Source organism: Cetorhinus maximus, chromosome 27, assembly GCF_964194155.1.
Source record: "Cetorhinus maximus chromosome 27, sCetMax3.hap1.1, whole genome shotgun sequence".
Lineage (NCBI taxonomy): Eukaryota > Metazoa > Chordata > Chondrichthyes > Lamniformes > Cetorhinidae > Cetorhinus > Cetorhinus maximus.
In genome coordinates, this window is record NC_135905.1 from 5,551,515 (window position 1) to 5,569,435 (window position 17,921).

General features: G+C 44.7%; 1 protein-coding gene across 6 annotated transcripts in view; it reads right to left on the reverse strand.

The window, feature by feature from the left end:
* LOC144668701 (paired box protein Pax-2-like) overlaps positions 1-17,921 on the reverse strand; it is a 197,631-nt gene that overhangs the window by 177,083 nt on the left and 2,627 nt on the right. For 4 of the 6 annotated variants that reach the window (XM_078531029.1, XM_078531032.1, XM_078531034.1 and 1 more), the window contains exons 2-5: positions 17,245-17,410; positions 14,333-14,530; positions 8,361-8,446; positions 1,441-1,563 (exon numbers count right to left, since the gene is read on the reverse strand). In XM_078531029.1, the coding sequence (XP_078387155.1) occupies positions 1,441-1,563; positions 8,361-8,446; positions 14,333-14,530; positions 17,245-17,410 (573 nt within the window). Of the gene's footprint in view, positions 1-1,440; positions 1,564-8,360; positions 8,447-14,332; positions 14,531-17,244; positions 17,428-17,921 lie in introns of all 6 variants that reach the window. The other 2 variants (XM_078531028.1, XM_078531031.1) reach the window with 1 other exon arrangement.

Genomic DNA, 17,921 nt, shown 5'->3' on the forward strand with positions numbered 1-17,921 from the left:
AATGAGTGGACAGCTGCATTGGTATTCGAAAAAACATGCAGTCAGGTTTTCTCTACGCAAGAGCATACACCCGGCTAATTTAATGCATTTTCCTCGGGATGCACAGCTACAAACTCCCTTAGCTCTATAAATCGTTTCCTCTTCTTACAATCAAACGTCATTTTAAAATCCAAGCTCGGTGCCGGCCAATTCCTATTTCTAGACTTCGCGGGTCTCGTCTCCCATTCCTTTCAGTTTTGTTGGTGGGTTTCACTGTGGCCCTTGGCCTTCACCCGTGTTTCTCAATAAAAAGTAACGGAGGGAACTTAACCCGCCACAACCTATAGTCAGCTCTCTGCGGCCACATCATTTTCTGGAACTGTGAGACATTCTGAGCCCTGAGGCTTAAAGGAGGGCATTTTGAGATGACAAGATGTGTGGAACACCAGCAGTTCACAAGATACATCAATTTTCCAAAATTGCACTCTTTTATCTCCTCCTGCCCTAAAGGCACTGACTCGTGTTCAAGCAGTCGGTTTAGCTGGCACTGAATACCCTGCAATACCTCACTCGACTGCCCATTCTTTGTGTACAAGCCTTGGCAGTAAGTGTCAGCAGGCTACCGGGCACAGGCAACACCAGGGCCAAGTCTGATCATGTCCTCCCAAGACCCAACTCCGGTAGGAATCTTTTGGAAGATGAACAGGAGCAGGTTAATTTTGCCCCTCCATCACCCAGGGAGGCAACAAGTTCTACTGTCAATAACTTTGTGTCATTCCTGAAACTAGTGAAAGACTGGCGTAAAAATGCATAACATAACCTGTGTTCCTTTGTTTTGACATTCACATTTAAGAAGTTAAGGTGAAATCCCTTTTGCAATTTCCACTGAGAAAGGTTGCACAACAGTTGACACAAGTCCTCCAGCACCCAAGGTGTTAACACCACTTAAACAATTCCTTTACTCTCTCTCTCTCTAAGCAGAGATCACACCAGCCAAGCAGACTGGTCTCCTCACAAAGCAGGGGGATACACTTAACCCCTGCATGACTGTAACAAGGCAATCTTCCCACACAAAGCGCCTACATGGGTCACCAACAGAAAGCATTCACTTTTTTTAAATGGGCGAGTTGCCACTGTCAGCCTACACTGAAAGGGCAGACGGTGGCATGAGCCTGTAATTTCCATCACAAGAACTAGAGGCCCCTGCACTGAGCTCCAGCCATGCAGCCTTAATGATTAACACCCCTTAACCGATCACATTACCACAAACCCAAATGCAGAACCGAATTCTATAATAAACGTTAAACCCCATCTGCATACTTGCTGTAGCCAACAGCCCAAAACCCAATGTAAACTAGAAGATGATTAGAGAGCAGATGGGTAGCATGCAGTCACTGTGCCAGAAACACTAGCTGCCCTACAGGTGACAGTACAAAAAGCTGGATCATGTTTCCCTCTTACCTTCATCTCGTTTCCTCTTGGCTTCGCCATTCGATCGTGGAATGCCCAGAATCCCGTTGATGGAGTAGGATCCCACGGGATCATTGGATGCTGAGGATACAGGCGGAGAGTTTGTGCTGGGGACTGAAAGAAATCAATTATTTTTTTTTAAAGTTGCTTTTTCACAGCACACTCAACAGTTTAACCTGTTACTCTCTACAGGCTGATTTGGCAAAGCCAGCTGAGCATGTAATGGTTATTAACGAGAATGAACATTGTTCTTTAACACTCATAAACCAAGAGGCTAATCAGCATGGAGTATAACCAAATATAATTCACCTATTGCCAAGTGGATAGATGTATTTCCTGATTTAGTAATAAGACAAGCAGGCCAGGAGGTTTCAGATTCCACTCACTGTCTGTGTGAGTTAACTGCTGGTTAGCTGGGCAGTGTTCGAGGGCTTCAGCTCTTCTCAGTGTTGCTGAGTTAGGGAGGGAGGGAGGGAGCAAAAATCATCCAGGTCACCCACCCCTGATTGCTATCGTGTGATCTCTACTGGAAAATGCATGTAATGTGAATGCTGCAGGAGGGTAGGATTGGATTTGGATCCAGGATAATGAAGCAGTCTATGCCTGCAGTGAGACCTGGAGAACATTAAGGCTTGGTAAGTGCAACATTTGCATCATTGAAGTGCCAGCCAATGACCATCTCCAACAAGAGAGACTCTAACCTCCTCCCCTTGGTATTCAATGGCATCACCATTGTTGAATTCTCCATCATCATTGTGTGGGGGGGGTCACAACTGACCAGAAGCTGAACCGGACTAGTCATGTGAAAACTACAGGTACAAGTGCAAAGGTCAGAGGCTGGGAATTCTGCAGCATGTAACTCACTTCCTGACTCCCCAAAACCTTTCCACCATCTACAAGGCACAAGTCAGGAGTATGATGGAATACTCCCCACTTGCCTGGATGAGTGCAGCTCCAACAACACTCAAGAAACTCAACACCATCCAGGACAAAGCAGTCCACTTGATTGGCACCCCATCCACCACCTTAAACATTCAATCCCTCCACCACCGGTGTAACATGTCTGCAGTGTGCACCATATACAAGATGCACTGCAGCAACAATCCAAGGCTTCGTTGACAGCACCTCCCAAACCCACAACCTCTATATCCTTGAAGGACTAAGGGAAGCAAGTGCATGGGAACACCACCACCTGCACGTTCCCCTCCCAGTCACACAACATACTGACTTAAAACTATATTGCCATTCCTTCATCCTCACTGTTCCATTAAAATACTGGAATACCCTTCCTAACAGCACTCTATGTACCTACACCACATGGACTGCAACAGTTCAAGAAGGTGACTCACCACTGCCTTCTCTAGGGAAAATAGGGATGGGCAAGAAATGCTGGCCTAGCCAGAGATGCCCACATCCTGTGAACAATTTTTAAAAAATGCAGCTGTGATACCTTCCAGGGACGAATAGCTGGCCAATACTCACTGTCAAGGCTCAGACGTGAATAAAGGCCACTCGAGTAATGTATTGGAGGGCAGCTGGTTCCCCATAGCTCTGCAGCCCACTGAGAGGAAACATCTGATGGGAATGGGGAGACAAAATTGGGAAAATGAAAAGTTGTAATTAAAAAGGAAGTATCTAATCTCAGACTGTACATTGACTCTCTGACAATAAAACTTTAAAAAATATAATTAATAGGCTCATTAAAGGGTTTGGGTCAAATGGTATATTATTATGTTTCAGAGGGACAACCGGTTTTACCCCATATACTGACCCATATAAGGATATTAAAAGCAGCAGAGTTCACTCATGGAGACTGCCTATGTTCATGGGTTAAGGAATTTTCGCCTTAACACTCGATGATTACAGTGGCAGGGGCAATGAAAGCCCCCCAGTAAATGGACCATGTAGCCACATGTTTGAGTTTAAACAGTGAATGCCAACCTCACTGCTTCTTTCTTTTAACCAAAACCCCCCATCCCCGACCACCCCCCCCCCCCCCCCCCCCCACCACTCCTCCCCCCGTCCCAATGTGCTCCCACCTGATGCACCAACAAATTTGTCATCGGCCAGAGGTTAAATCTGGGGTCTCGCGATTTGGATGCCTCAATCTCCCACCGGCTATCCAATATCCAAACACCATAGATCAAGCATTTGGCTGTGATGAATTGATGGCCAATATTCACTGTCAAGCCTCAAGCATTTTAATTCAAAAGCAGGCTCACCACACTTCCACAAGGTGACAGGGTGTTGCAGATACCTGTGAAAGTGTGGCCCAGCATTATTAACCAGTGTCTGCAGGGAAGGAGAGACTCAGTGAGGGGGAGGTGGCAAGCAGGAGAAAAGTGGAGGGTGAGAGGTCTCCTTTAGCAGATAGTGCACTGAAACTTACAGCGAGTAACTTTGATTCTTTTTTTAGCTCCCTCACATATTGGATCAGTAAAAGATGCTCCAGCCAGCACTAACATTGATTTAAGTTTGAAATGCGTGTTTTTTTTTTCTGGTTTAAGATTAGAGTGCAACCACGCTCAGCGCCCCAAATGTATGACATGGAGTTGAGCAAAAAAATGTTTTAATTAACAACTGTTAATTAATGGGTAACAATTAACATGATCATAACTGGAGAATGGTGGTAAGGGTGTCCATGCAATTGGGTCATATCACTGAGTAGGTTGAACAACACATGGTATTGGTGCATTGCCAGCCCCGTCCTCTCTCTGTGCACATCTATCAGCAGATATGGTCCTTCTAAGGTATCATTGGCTGACTCCTACATCTGAGGTCCTTCAACAGTCACTCATTGTCGACACGTCTTGCTGGCACCTCCCTGGGAGCAGGAGCAGCTGACTGGAGTGGGTGACAGCACCAGAATCACCCATAAGACAGCCATTTGTTTTACTCTTTGTTCCTCCAGGCATGGGACAAAGCTGGCAAGGCAGCTGGTGCCCTGTGCCTCCTGAGACAAGACCACAATGTAATAGGATGTCAGTGTACGCCCGGTCACTTTCCGTGTGGCTGATTGTTTCTGAGCTACCGCTGCCCCCCGCCGACCCCCACCCCCCGAACTGAATGTTGCCAAGTTCACGTTGAGGCTACTGACTGGCCCCATTGGACTTGGTCAACTTTAAAACATGTCACACAAAACAGAGGTCAGAAGTGAATAAAAGCAAAATACTGCAGATGCTGGCGATCTGAAACAAAAACAAAAAGTGCTGGAAAAGCTCAGCAGGTCTGGCAGCATCTGTGGAGACAGAAACCGAGTTAACGTTTCGAGTCCAAAATGACTCTTCTTTGGAATGCAACAGCTCTGAAGAAACGTCATATTGGGCTCGAAACGTTAACTCTGTTTTTCTCTCTCCAGAGAGGTTATAAGTGACTGGTTATAGTATCAGCAGGTAAGCACATGCAAATGGTGCTGCGCTATCACAGTGACCGAGTGTGTTAATGCCTTGTCTAAAACAGCAGACATAGTCATTTGGCATGAATGTGATAAATTTGTGCTCAGTGGTTTTAAACATGTTTGTACAACATATGCATATGTGTGTGTATATCTATTTATGTGTAACCCATATTTTTTGTGTATATATATATATATATCTTGCATTGTACAATATGACTAGTAACAGTAGTGTGACTGACAGGTGAGACAATCAGCCTCCTGTCTTCAATTTCAGGCTGCTGTTCTCCAGTATTGTTCAAGTGGTTCTGTGTGATCTCGCCGTTAGTAACTGCTTCATTTTGTGGGAGTGTATGCATGGCATCTCACCATGTTATCGCTGTAAAATTACACCAATTACCCCAGCCAAGGTAATCTACAAGTCTTCCCATAGGAGCACTGTCTATGAAAACAAGTGCATAGCAATTGGACCCCCAGCTTTAACTTCTGCAGGTTCTCGCCACGTTCATCAAGAATGGCTCCCTATCCAGACCGTTAACTCCCACAGTTGTTGGCAGTGTTGATCTTGAAAATTCCTCAATGTGCAAGCATCCCTCAAAGACCTACTGGGTAAAAGCATGACCTAATGTAATGCTGAGCTATACAGACCCGGTCTCAGCTTTGAATACTGGCCAGTCCTGGGTTAATGGATCTCAGACAAGGCGGGGTAGGGGGCCCACTATCTATCCTCTCATTCTTTTGTTGGAAAGAGGAAAAGCTAAGCCAGGGTTCCTCCTTCTGATCACTAACCCCTGCCGCATTTTTAGACATCAGGTTGGCTCAGCTGCGATGGCCTCCATAGCTGGATAGCCTGTTACCACAGTGTGTCGGCTCATATTTGAGGAATGGGTAACTATGTTGCGTAACTACAGCTTCCGCACCAGCCCCGAGCCCAGCCACAGGCAATAACTTCAGGGCAGGAGCAAAGGAATTGCATGGGCTTGGGGAAAGGTTTTGGAATTAATAACCTTCCTATGCCAAAGGGGTAATTCAACGGTTAAACCAGGGCATTAGCTGCCACCCTCCTAGTGCTCGCCAAGAATTACATGATAGCAGAGTGCTAATTTTTGCAGCCCCTAGCCTTGTTGATCTAAAATCCTCTCCTCGAACAGATGGCTGCTATTAACGTTGAAATATGGTAGTCTTAATGCCTGGTTTAATAAACTCCAAATATAGATTATTTAACTGAATTATTACAGCCAAATCCAGGGATAATCTACTTTTTTAAAAAAAATTAAGAGACATGTGGTCACTCTTTGAGACCTGGGTGTCTCACCTCTGGGATATTTCATTCATATGCAGTTCAGGAAGAGTGGGTTTAAATCTAATCACTGTACAAAATGAACCCTGCATCCTGGTCACTGCGAATACACAATAGTAACCTCCCAGAAATTGGCAAGTTCATTGAAGAGGTCACAAGGACAGTGGGTGTGGGAAATGGAAAATGTCCCACTGGTACAGAAAGTGCTGTGGCAGCCTGCCACACCGAGAAACACTCTCACCTCCTGGTTGGCGTGGGCTGGGCACAAGACCCACTTCAAAACTTGAGCACAAGCACCAGTAATATCCACGGGAACTCTCCCAATCGCCCACATGAACTTTGCCTGACAATCAGCAGAGCTGCTAGAGAAATAGTGTCAAAGGCTGTTTACACCAACCCTATGGGTTTCTATTGGTCACAGTGCGTGAGTGGCAAAGCCCCTGCAGAAATTCTGTCCCATTGTCCAAACTGATGTTCCTGTGCAGTGCAGAGGAAGTGCTGCATTGTCAAAAGTGCTGTCCTTTGGCTGAGACATTAAACTGAGACCCTGAATACTATTTAAGTTACTACAGCAGTATCTGAGGAGGCCCTAGCTAATGTTTTACATTAAACTGATTATTCATCTCATTGCTGTTCGTCAAAGCTTCTGTATGCAAAATGGCTGCCACATTCACTTTTGTTGCTACAGAAGTTCAAAGTAAATGTGAAGTGCTTTGATACGTTGTTATAGGAATACAAGTCTCTGTTATCTCGATCAGCACAAGACAATAGCAGTTTTAACTGAACTATAGAAAGGTGAAAACATAATGGCTGGCTTTTTAAAAAATAAAAAAGCCATGCAGTATTCACAGGGTTAAATGTAATTGTACATATTTATGTATTTAAGAGTTAAGAGCATTTTTACAAATGATATGTTGTTATGGTGTGCAGATGGGTATATTAAAGCTTATTATGAAACAGTTCACATCGATGGCTCTTGCTAAGTTCCCTGGCCTGTGTCTATAGCTTTTAAAAATATATCACACATTTTCATATCAAAGATTTAATGTGTGTAGAGGGTGAGAGAATGACACAACACATGATACAATCCAACCTCTTTGAAAGGGTTATCTAATTAGCACCATGCACCTATTTTTCCCCATCAGCTCTGCAAAATTTTCCCCTTCAAACATTTATCCAATTCCATTTTGAAAGTGACTGTTGGATCTGCTTCCACAACCTTGTCAGTCAGGGGAGTCCAGATTAGCTGTGGCTTAGTTGCACACTTGCCTGTGAGTCACAAGGTTGTGGGTTTGAGGCCCATTTCAGCACTTGAGTACAAAAAGCAAGGCTGACACTCCTGTGCAGTACTGTGGGAGGAGCACACTGTTGGAGGTGCAGTGGTTTGGACGAGATGCTAAACCAAGATCCCATCTGTCCTCTCAGATGGACGTAAACATATCTGGAGTGTCACTTTGGAGCAGAGCTGGGGAGTTATTCCTCCTGCCCTGATCAATATTTATCCCTCAATCAGCGTCATAAAAACAGATGGTGGGATCATTGTCGCATTACTGTTTGTGGAATCTTGCTGTGCAAAAACTGACTGTGGTGTTTCCTGACTTGCGACAGTGACTACACTCCAAAAGTACTCCCTTAGCTGCAAAACGCTTTGGGGGTATCCAGATCCCACGTAAGGCGCTATATGAATGCAGCTCTTTTTTTTGTTTATAACAACCCTGTGTAGAAAAAGACTCTCCCCTGAATCTTATGTCTGCCATCTCAAATCCCTGTCCTTTGGTTATTAACTCCTTCTGGCACCGGAAGCAGCTTCTCCTTGTACACTCTCGACAAAACCCTTCATGGTTTTGAACACCTCTATTAAATCTCCCCTTAACCTCCCTTTAACCAAAGGCAACCAACCCTGCCTTCTTCTCTAGCCTCTCCACAAACATAAGTCCTGCGTCCCTGATGCCACCATTCTGGCCAGTGCCCCCCCCCCCCACAACCCCCCAAATTCCCCCCCACCCCCAATTCTAAAGCCTTGATATCCTTCTCAAAAGTGATTCCATGAATGACTCCAGACAAACATGGAAACGGGGCTGTGTGCATCTGATGAATATAAACCGCAGAGCAGAAGTCTAGGTTTATGATAGTGAAAAGAGGTAGATGTGATGCACATGAAAATGATTGGCATTTGTTCCCAGGTCTGTTTTCTCTTTCTCTCTCTCTCTCTCTTACCTATCGTGTGCCCGGGTGCAGTGACTGCTGTGGTAGGTCCATCCGGTGAGGGATGAAAAGGCTGCTGCACTTTGGTCCGAATGATCCTGCAAACAAACCATGAAATCACATCAATTCACCTCAATGATCAGGGCGACTGACTCTACCTGGCCACGGCTAATCGAGTTGTCGAGCGTGTAAGCAGCCGGAGCTCCCCAGGCAGAACTCCCAGAGTCAAAGCTGCGTGAGGCGGCTGGTGCTGGTAAAAAGGATGTGATTTAATTGATTCGGGGGGGGAGCTGGAGAAAAGTTGGGAATTAGTCGCAAGCCGAGCAATGCAAATAGAAAGCTATAAATTATTTGTGACAGGAATGCAATAGTGCTGTAATGCCGCTCGCAAGCCTTGTCCTACCACAGGATAGCCCTCACTCATGACACTTTGAAGGGGGTTCGCTCCCCCAAGGCACTGGGAACGGCCGGAGTGGTCACCACTGGCCAAACGTGACCCTTTGAGCCGAGGGGAACGCGATTGCACAGCAGGAATGTAAGGAAGTTACATTTATGTAGAGGTTTATTCCAGCAATTAGTTTTACAACGAAAAGAAAAACCTCGAGTATTTTCGATGAGAAATATAAACTCTTATTTCTCGCTGCGTTTTGGTTCTGTGCAAACTTACAGTTAACATCAAAATGTCCAAATGTGTACGAAGCATCCCGCTCAAAATTTGAGCAAAATTAATTGACGCACACTAATATTTTGTTAAATAATGACAGATTTTTAGTAAATCTCTCTCTCTCTCTCTGGTTCTCTATTGTTCCCCTCCCTTTATCTCGTTTTATATCTCCCCTCACCCCCCCCACTTTCCCCAGTGCCTTGAAAGCCGCCCACTTTAAGCCTTCCGCTTCTCCAGCCAGCGCGACCCTGCTCCACGCGCGACCCCTGGACACGGAGTGTCTTCCAGGGCTGTTCCACTGTGGGAGTTTCACCGCCCCGAAGTGAGACTTTTCAAGTTTCCCTTGCCCTGCCCTCCACTGTCCAGCCCTGGGACACTGTGGGCGCGAGGCTCCTGCTCCCCACTGCCCAGCGTCCTGAGGCCAAGTGTGGTGACCCCACCCCCCCAGAGCGGCCTGGTTGAGATCTGCCATTCAGAGCACACTCGGAACCCCTTCCCTCTCACATATACCGACTTATACCAGCCTTGGGGGTGGGGGGGGAGAGGAGGAATCTGCTTTAAATACATTCCGAAAGCTGAATTCCCCCCACCCCCCTCCCCCCATGTTATTGTGCGACCTCTAACACTTGGCATCCCGAGTAGGAGTTCATATAAAAACAGTCAATATACATCAAACACTCATTGATTTTAATGGCCGCAAGATCGCCCACAATCTCCCCAGTAATGTCCTTGGGGCTACACGGCACAAGCTACAGGACTTATCAAAAAACATGTATCAATATTTTATTTGGATTTTCAAATTCCTCCATAACTGTTATTTGACCTATTGACTCGCGCCAGCAACATAAATTCAGCGACTTTATTCGGAATCCATGTCCTGGATATTGAATAAGCAATTTAGAAGGGTGAATTAATGAGTTGACCGTTCGGGAAAATTCCCTGCAGAAATATTAAAATTGCTTTGAGTCGGAATCAATAGCACCGAGAGAAGGACTTGTTTTTTTTTTAATGCCCACCAGCCGTTTGGTTTTAATCCCTGACTGCAAAGCAACAACATAGTCAAGCCCTGTCTAGTTGTACTCTTTAAAAATTCATGCAGGACGAACGTTTAACTACAATGTGTACTTGCCAATGTAATGATCTGAGATAATCGGTGTATATTGAATTAAAACCCAACACTGTAAAGCAACGCCCTTTCATTAAAGTTAAAAAAAAAATACATTTAATTGTATTTCTTCTGTATGAACACCAGCCCTTGCAGCCAACTCGATTTCTTTCAACTCCACTCCAATTTAATTGGAACTGAAAAGTTTTACAACGCCCTGTAATGCGATTAATCCACACTTTCAATGTACCACGCACATATGTTGGAAACTGTCCTTATGAAGGGGACAACGCAGCAAGGCAATGGATTCTTTTTTTTCCAAACCTGTTTTCTTTTTTTTTAAACACACACACACACACTTCCCGTAAAACGCTGCCCCCGTCTCCGAAGATCTCATTAGCATGTACTGCTGATGCCAGCATTAACAAGTCCAGTGCAAGCAAAGTTCATTAACTGCAGCCCAGCACACACTCTCTCTCTTAACATTCCCTTCGCCCCAACATTCCCCTCCCTTGCCCCACCAGCTCCGTCCCAATGAACCTTTCTCGTGCCTCAACTGGGAATAAACTCAAATACAAGAGGTTTTCAATTACGTTTTCTTATTTTTTTTTAAAAAATAGCTTTTAGTTTATTTACCCTGGTTGAATCTCAGTCATTTTCAGTGTTTGGAAATGTGTGAGAGAGAGAGAGGGAGAGTAAAGGCAATTTGGCAATTCTAAGCAGTTGCAAAGCTGGGCTTGTGGAGCTTTTAGCGACTGTCTGTCTGGCCTGGTGACGGAGGAGGACATAGCGAGAGCCCTGGGGTAGTGGATGGCTGGAAACTCGGTGGGTTAGGGTGGGGACATAAAAAAGCAAGGAAAAACCCAGGAAAAAGCCTAATCTCAAATCGGAGCAAGAGCCTCTCCGAAAACAAATGTTGGAGACCTGCTGTGCAAAACACCTGTTAGGCATTTGAAAAGTGCTACTTGCAGACACGAAAATAAATAGAATTGATCTGGGTTTTTTTTTTCGTTCTCTGCACAAAAGCGGATCCATTGAACTAGTTTTAATTTAAACGCAAACGGATATTATTGGTCGCCGGCATGAAGTGTGAATTAAACCCCTTTCCTGGGACCAGATACTAGTCACTAACTGTTGCTGGTATTTTTCTTTAATTTTACAATTGTTTTCCAACAATTCTGCGAATTGATGTGAAGCCATAACGAGCGAACTGAATACATCGAGTGGTTCTTCCTTTATCTGTTATCCAGGAACGAAATCAAAAACAGTGGGGGGTGAGGGGGGCAACCAATCTCCCGTGATCTTACCGATATTTCCCAAAAATTCAACATTCTAACTGTGACCTCCACCTGGAAGCGCCGTTCCGGGCGTGTTATTAAATGAAGGGCGCTATCTAAATGAAAGGTGTTGTAAGAGTGCAGCTTTGGCGAAGCAGAAATTCCGAACTATTTCAGATTTTTGGGTGTCTCCGCAACAAAATGCAAAGAGTTTCTTTCTCGTGCATGAACCGGCCGAATGATACTATTAAAATCAGAGGAGCCTGAAATGGGAACACTATTCTAATCGGGCGCAGGTGCATCTCAGGCATTTAAAAATGTGCAAAGTTCCAGTTATTAAATCTTGGCGGGAGTGGGCCGATGTGGTTCTGCACCTCCTCGGGAGCTCACTAAGTGTTTCACCAAGTGCTTTTCCCTTTCCGTCCAATTTCAACAATTTAGGAATTAACCGGCTGAGCTGGGGGTAGATTTGGTTCTGCTGTTCATTCGGAGACCTTAAGGAATCAGGTGTCGGGCGCTAAGAAAACTCTCTTTTTTGTTTACACGGACGGGATGGGATTGGGGGAACGGGTTTTCGAAAGCTGGTCAGTCTATATTCTTATCAGCTGGAGTAACTTTGGTCCTGGTGGGGGATAGTTTGGTGGGTTTGACGGTTGAGATGTGTGTGTGTGTGTTTGGGTAGGGGGGAGCCGCTAATTTCAGTGCAGATGTAGAGGCGCGGTGTGCGGTTTCACATCGCTAAAGTTCACTGAACTCCAGACAAAGTGTGCATTCACACAACAAGCCATCTGCATTACTGTCAAAAAAAGGTTCGCATTCCTCCCAGATCCCAGATTCGCTATTTGGGCCGAGCAAAAACTTTTTCCTCCCCTAAAAAAAAACTTTACTCTAAAAAAAAGTTTTAAAGGAAAAACGATGAAAAGAAAACAGCGAGTGAACTAGAGAGAGAGAGAATGGGGTGAGAGAGAATGGAGTGAGAGAGGTAGAGAGAGAGAGAATGGGGTGAGAGAGAATGGAGTGAGAGAGGTAGAGAGAGAGAGAGAATGGAGTGAGGTAGAGAGAGAAAGAAAATGGAATGAGAGGTAGAGAGAGAGAATGGAGTGAGGGAGGTAGAGAGAGAATGGAGTGAGAGAGGTAGAGAGAGAATGGGGTGAGAGAGGTAGAGAGAGAATGGGGTGAGAGAGGAGTGAGAGAGAATGGGGTGAGAGAGGAGTGAGAGAATGGGGTGAGAGAGGAGTTAGAGAGAATGGAGTGAGAGAGAAGGGAGAGAGAGAATGGAGTGAGAGGAGTTAGAGAGAGAGAATGGAGTGAGAGGAGTTAGAGAGAATGGAGTGAGAGGAGTTAGAGAGAGAAATGGAGTGAGAGGAGTTAGAGAGCGAGAGAATGGAGTGAGAAGGGAGAGAGAATGGAGTGAGTGAGGAGGTAAAGAGAGAATGGAGTGAGGAGGTAGAGAGAGAGAATGGAGTGAGGATGTAGAGAGAGAGAATGGAGTGAAAAGGGAGAGGGAGATTGGAGTGAGATGGGAGAGAAAGATTGGAGTGGGTGAGGAGGTAAAGTGAGAATGGAGTGAATGAGGAGATGGAGAGCAATAAAAAAAACAGAATGAAGGAGTAAATGAGGGAGAGAAGAGAGAGAGGGGGTAAGAGACAGACATGCAGACAGAAAAACTCCAAGGGATTGTTTTGCAGTGATTATTTTTTTCTCTGTACAATAAGTTTTCCACTTCAGCAGCTAAAAGGGTTGGATCATAATTAATAAAACCCAAATTCTCTGGTGCGCCTTTCAGAAGCGGCCTCTGCAAATTCGAATGGAAGATCTCGCCCTCCCCTGTAAGGAAATCTGCGTTTGGCTCCGGCTGTCGTTTCTTTGGGTGTTTCTTGCTCTCCCTGTGTTGTGTTACCAACGCCGACCGCCTCCACCCGTCTAATTTTCGGCAAACGCAGCCCCCGGGGATGTAAAAAGGGTGGGGTCCATTCTCCAGTCCCTTTCCCTGATAGTGTTCGCCACACTAAATCACAGGGGAGTGAGTACCAGCAACGCCCAAGCTGCAGCCTTTAAATCAATGTCCGTCTAGAGCCTCCTTAATCGTTTACATTTCCACCAATTTGCAATTCTATTAAAACAGCGAAGAGGGCATTGCATCCGGGTCTTATTCACCTGATATTCCCGTCTAATTCCCTGTGGTCCCAGGTGAGTTCACAATAGAGGCCGGCACATCAGAAATTTGCCATGTTCTCATTAGGAGCCCATGTTTCAGAATTAAAAATCATATTTGGCTGATTACACATATTTCCAGATCACTCTTTTCGCATTGTATATAAATAGACACTGTTCCTGATGTTCCTGTTCCTATGTTGCTTTGAAGAAGCGGTGTGTTTGGAACGGATTTTTTTTGTTTTGGACAGAACATTCAGTCCCTCCTGACCATATCAGTCGAGGTATTTCATAATTGAAATGTATTTTTTCCTCTCTCTCTCTCTCTCTCTGTAGATACACTGCCAGGTACTTCCTCTACCTCTGTCCCCTCTCTCTCTCCCTCCCTCACACCCCTCCAAGTGTACTTTTGGTTAGATTTTAGCTGAATGGGTGTTCTGTTCTGTTGAATCCCATTACTCCTATAGAGTGGCGGTCGGGTTAGACAATGTTTCTCTTTCCCTGAACATCAGGGTTTAAATATCACAGGGGTTTACGCGATTGAATCGGTTTTTTTTTATATATGAGTTTGACGGTACATGTTCTGGATGAAATATGCATATTTTCCGATTTATTTGCAAAGTTCTTATGATGTCGGAACTAAATATAAACCGGATGATTCAACCCTGCATTAATGGAAGGAGGATAATTCTCTCGCTTTCTCTATTTATTTCTGTGGATGTATTTTTTTTTTATATGAGTATATAAGTGAAGGTTCTGGAGACAGTTTGCCGCCGGGCTGTACCTGTTGATGGAGCTCACACTGGGCACGCTATCGTTGTCACAAATCCCCTCGGCCAGGAGTCGGTCCCGGATCTCCCAGGCGAACATGGTCGGGTTCTGGCGCTTGTACTCGGCGATTTTGTCCACCACCTTCGGGGTCGCGACCTTAGGCTTTGAGCCCCCAATGACACCGGGTTTGATGCTGCCCGTCTCATAGTATCTGATAGGGTAGAAAAACCAGAGAAACGAAAAACAGATAACAAGTAAAACTTCAGCAAAGAGCGGTCTCATTCCCGCACTCGCCTGGCGTTTTACACAAGCGGAGCGGGAAATTGGGCTCCTCTCGCTATTCTACCTGTAGAAATTATATACAGATATTAATTACACAATTGTATCTCTTGTGTAATTACATTTAAGGAAACGGCAGCAAAACCCGACCTCGCTCATTATTTACAACCTCGTAAAACGGATATGGAATAGTAAAACACAAATAAATCAGTGCGTGTATGCAGAGGTATAAACCTGACTGTTACAGTCCAGCCTGTCCTGAAACAAACCGCCACTTCGGCTGGGAGATTAGAAAGCTAAGGGCAGCCATGCACATCCTTCTCTTCTTTTTTAAATATGGGGAAACAATTTTGCTAAGGGTATCATTAATATTAAAAATTGACCCAAGATTTTTAGTGCCGAATTTTGCCTTTGGTGATCTGTGGCTGGCGGGCGGGGGAAGGTGGAAGTATCGAAGTTTCCGCTTTCTTCCAGCCCCCTTGTCTGCCAAGAGAGCGAGATAGGAGGAGGAGGAAGAGAACTGGAGGTTGAGAGCAAGAGGAAGCCAAGGGGATTTTAAGCACGCTTCTTTGGTTGCGTGTGTGTGTGTGTGAGAAAGTTTATTTATTTCTCAGTCCTTATGTGCTGTTGGTTTTCTGTATGGAAATTAAAGGCCTTTCTTTATAGGTAATGGTTCCTTTCAATCCTCCCTGCATTATCTGATGTGAAACCTGAATCCAGGCGCACATGTCATAGTGTGAACAGCAATTGTATAGCCGGCTTTAACAGAGTTTTATTTACCCCACTGTCACCCAAACAGGCCTCCCAGCTTCGGTGCGTTTTATAGCAAAGAACTGGCCCACAGGGCAGGTTAGGTGGTGAAAACTCATGGATAGGAAGGAATAAAATGGAGTTTGCCTCCCTTGTGCCTTGTTCGATTTGGGCCCGTCAGAGGAAGATCAAACTTTAAGTAACAATCCAAAGCGGATTGCATTTCTAGCGCGGCTTTAACTCGGTTTAAGTTAGTTAAGTAACTGCATCGGGTCAACACGTTGACCAAAACAGCTGTGATTGAACACAGCGTTATTTCTATTGTAGCTTACACCCAGCCCCAGCCAGCGTGTGCACACGACATGGATAAGAGTCAAACTTTTTTTTTGAAGGCGTGAACACACTTGAAGCACCTGTCCCGGGGCGAACAGGCCCGCGTTCAGATTGGGTGCTGCCGGCCTGATGATTAGGGGTTCGCATACGGCGAAGGCGAGTGGATAACATGTACACCTTGTCCCAACCCGCCCCCAAACACTGTGCATTTCCCAATGGCGACACGCGATAATGAGCTGTTTCAACTGCACACATGTATTCACTTTGGACACAATACAATCAGTGATTACAGGCCACTAAAATCTCAGCGTGGTGCAGGCAATTTGAAACTTCCCCCCACCCCCAACCCCAATTACCTATGCGAATTATAGCCTGTTTGATTTCGAATATAACGACTTTCAGTTGCCCAGGTCGGCCAATAATAATGCATTTTTTATTTTAAAAAAACACTCAGATTAAAAGGTTGGAAAGTGACAGTCAGAGAGAACTCAGCCACACTTATTCGTGTCTGAAGATTTCAATTTTTAGTTTCACAAGAGGCCTGCACTGCATCGTTTATCTTTTGCTAACCAACATCAGTTATTTAAAAAAAAAATATTACTCTGGGCTCAGCTTTCATTGTCCGGAAGATATTTCTTTTTTTTTAAAAAAAAAACGCAAAAAAAAAAAATTATTATTATTATTGGTTTGAAGGCAATCTCCACTATCCGTTCAGCTCCCTTTTAAATGGTTAAAATACCTCTGTTAGTTGCATGGGAAAACGGCATTCCTGAGTAAAGGCTTAATCCTGTTTCAAAGGAGCTCTTGCCCCTCTGGAAGGAGTCGGACTGCGGGGGTTAGACTCCCAGGCGGTAGTTTTTTTTAATATTAAAAAAAAATACAGTCCACACGCGATTCCACCTGTTCGACCGAAACTGCAACTATTTGCATAAACCATGCCAACCTCGAAGGCCTGGCAACGAACTGCAAATCCCCCTCCCTCCCTCCCAAACCCTAATTTGTAAGTGATTTCTTCTGTTCGAGTCAATCTGATCTACTTTAGGCTGAAATCTGTTCACAATTAGACTGTCACTTTTATAATAAAAAAAGGGGGTTTGAATTTTCCACTGATTTGGTGCTCAGGACAGATTGTAGCTGATGTTTCATATCTAGCTCCTGTCTGTGAGTAGATGCACTTGCCTGCTATTATTATTATTATTATTTTTTTGGTATTTTTCTCTCTCTCTGGATTATCCACATCACTTTGCCCGTTTTTTTTTCCCCGTTGTTTAATAAGCGTTAATACTTCCCTAGTAACCCTGTCCACAATTGTCATTGTAAAATAGGAGGGGTTTTTTAAAAAAAAATTAAAATCCCCGCTGCTAATTACTTTGATTTAACTTTCGATAGCAAAACATTGGAATTGTGCGAGGAAGTTGAAAGTAAGTGGGGAGGATACATTTTATACTTCCACCTCATAGCACCAATCTCTCATGTTAGCTCCGGGATCACTTTGTGTATTGTTATTAATATGATTCCCCCTCCCTTTATTTTGGTGGTTTATATTTTTCTCTCTCCCCTCACCTGCCCAGTATTTTGCTGACGCAGCCGTGGCTGACCCGCAGTTGCCGTGAGATGTCACAGGGCCTGACTCCCTGGTGTGCGAGTTCCACGATGCGCTGTCTCACCACGTCAGGAAGAGGCCTGCCATTTACAAATACTCCTCCCAGCTGATTCACACCCCCATGCCCTGCAAAACACACACAACTGAACTCATCCCAGGTAGAACTGCAACCTGAAAGAGAGAAAAAACAAGAGAAAGGGAAGGGGAGGGTGGGGAGGGGAGGAAGGGAGGGAGGAGGGGGTGATGTAAAAGAAAGAAAATAATGGAGGGGGGGGAGAGAGAGGTGGGGGGTGGGGGGAAGGATGGGGAATAGAGAAAAGAAAAGAACGAGAGAAAAAAGAAATCGAAAGTATGGAATAAAGAAATTACATATATGTGGACACGTGCAGTAAAACATATAGCGATACATATTTAACTTCATAAATTTCACACATTAACTTAAATATAATGGCACATGAAATGCCTTCGTTAAGGCTATTTTAGTTTTCATTTATTGATGCATTCTGCCTTTTAAGGAAAGTAAAGCAAGTACATTTATACAATCAAATAAAATCTCAGGCACCAGCTGCCATTCGGCTGCATTAATAAATCTAATATAACATGACGTGGCAGTTTTAACTAACAGAAATATTCAACA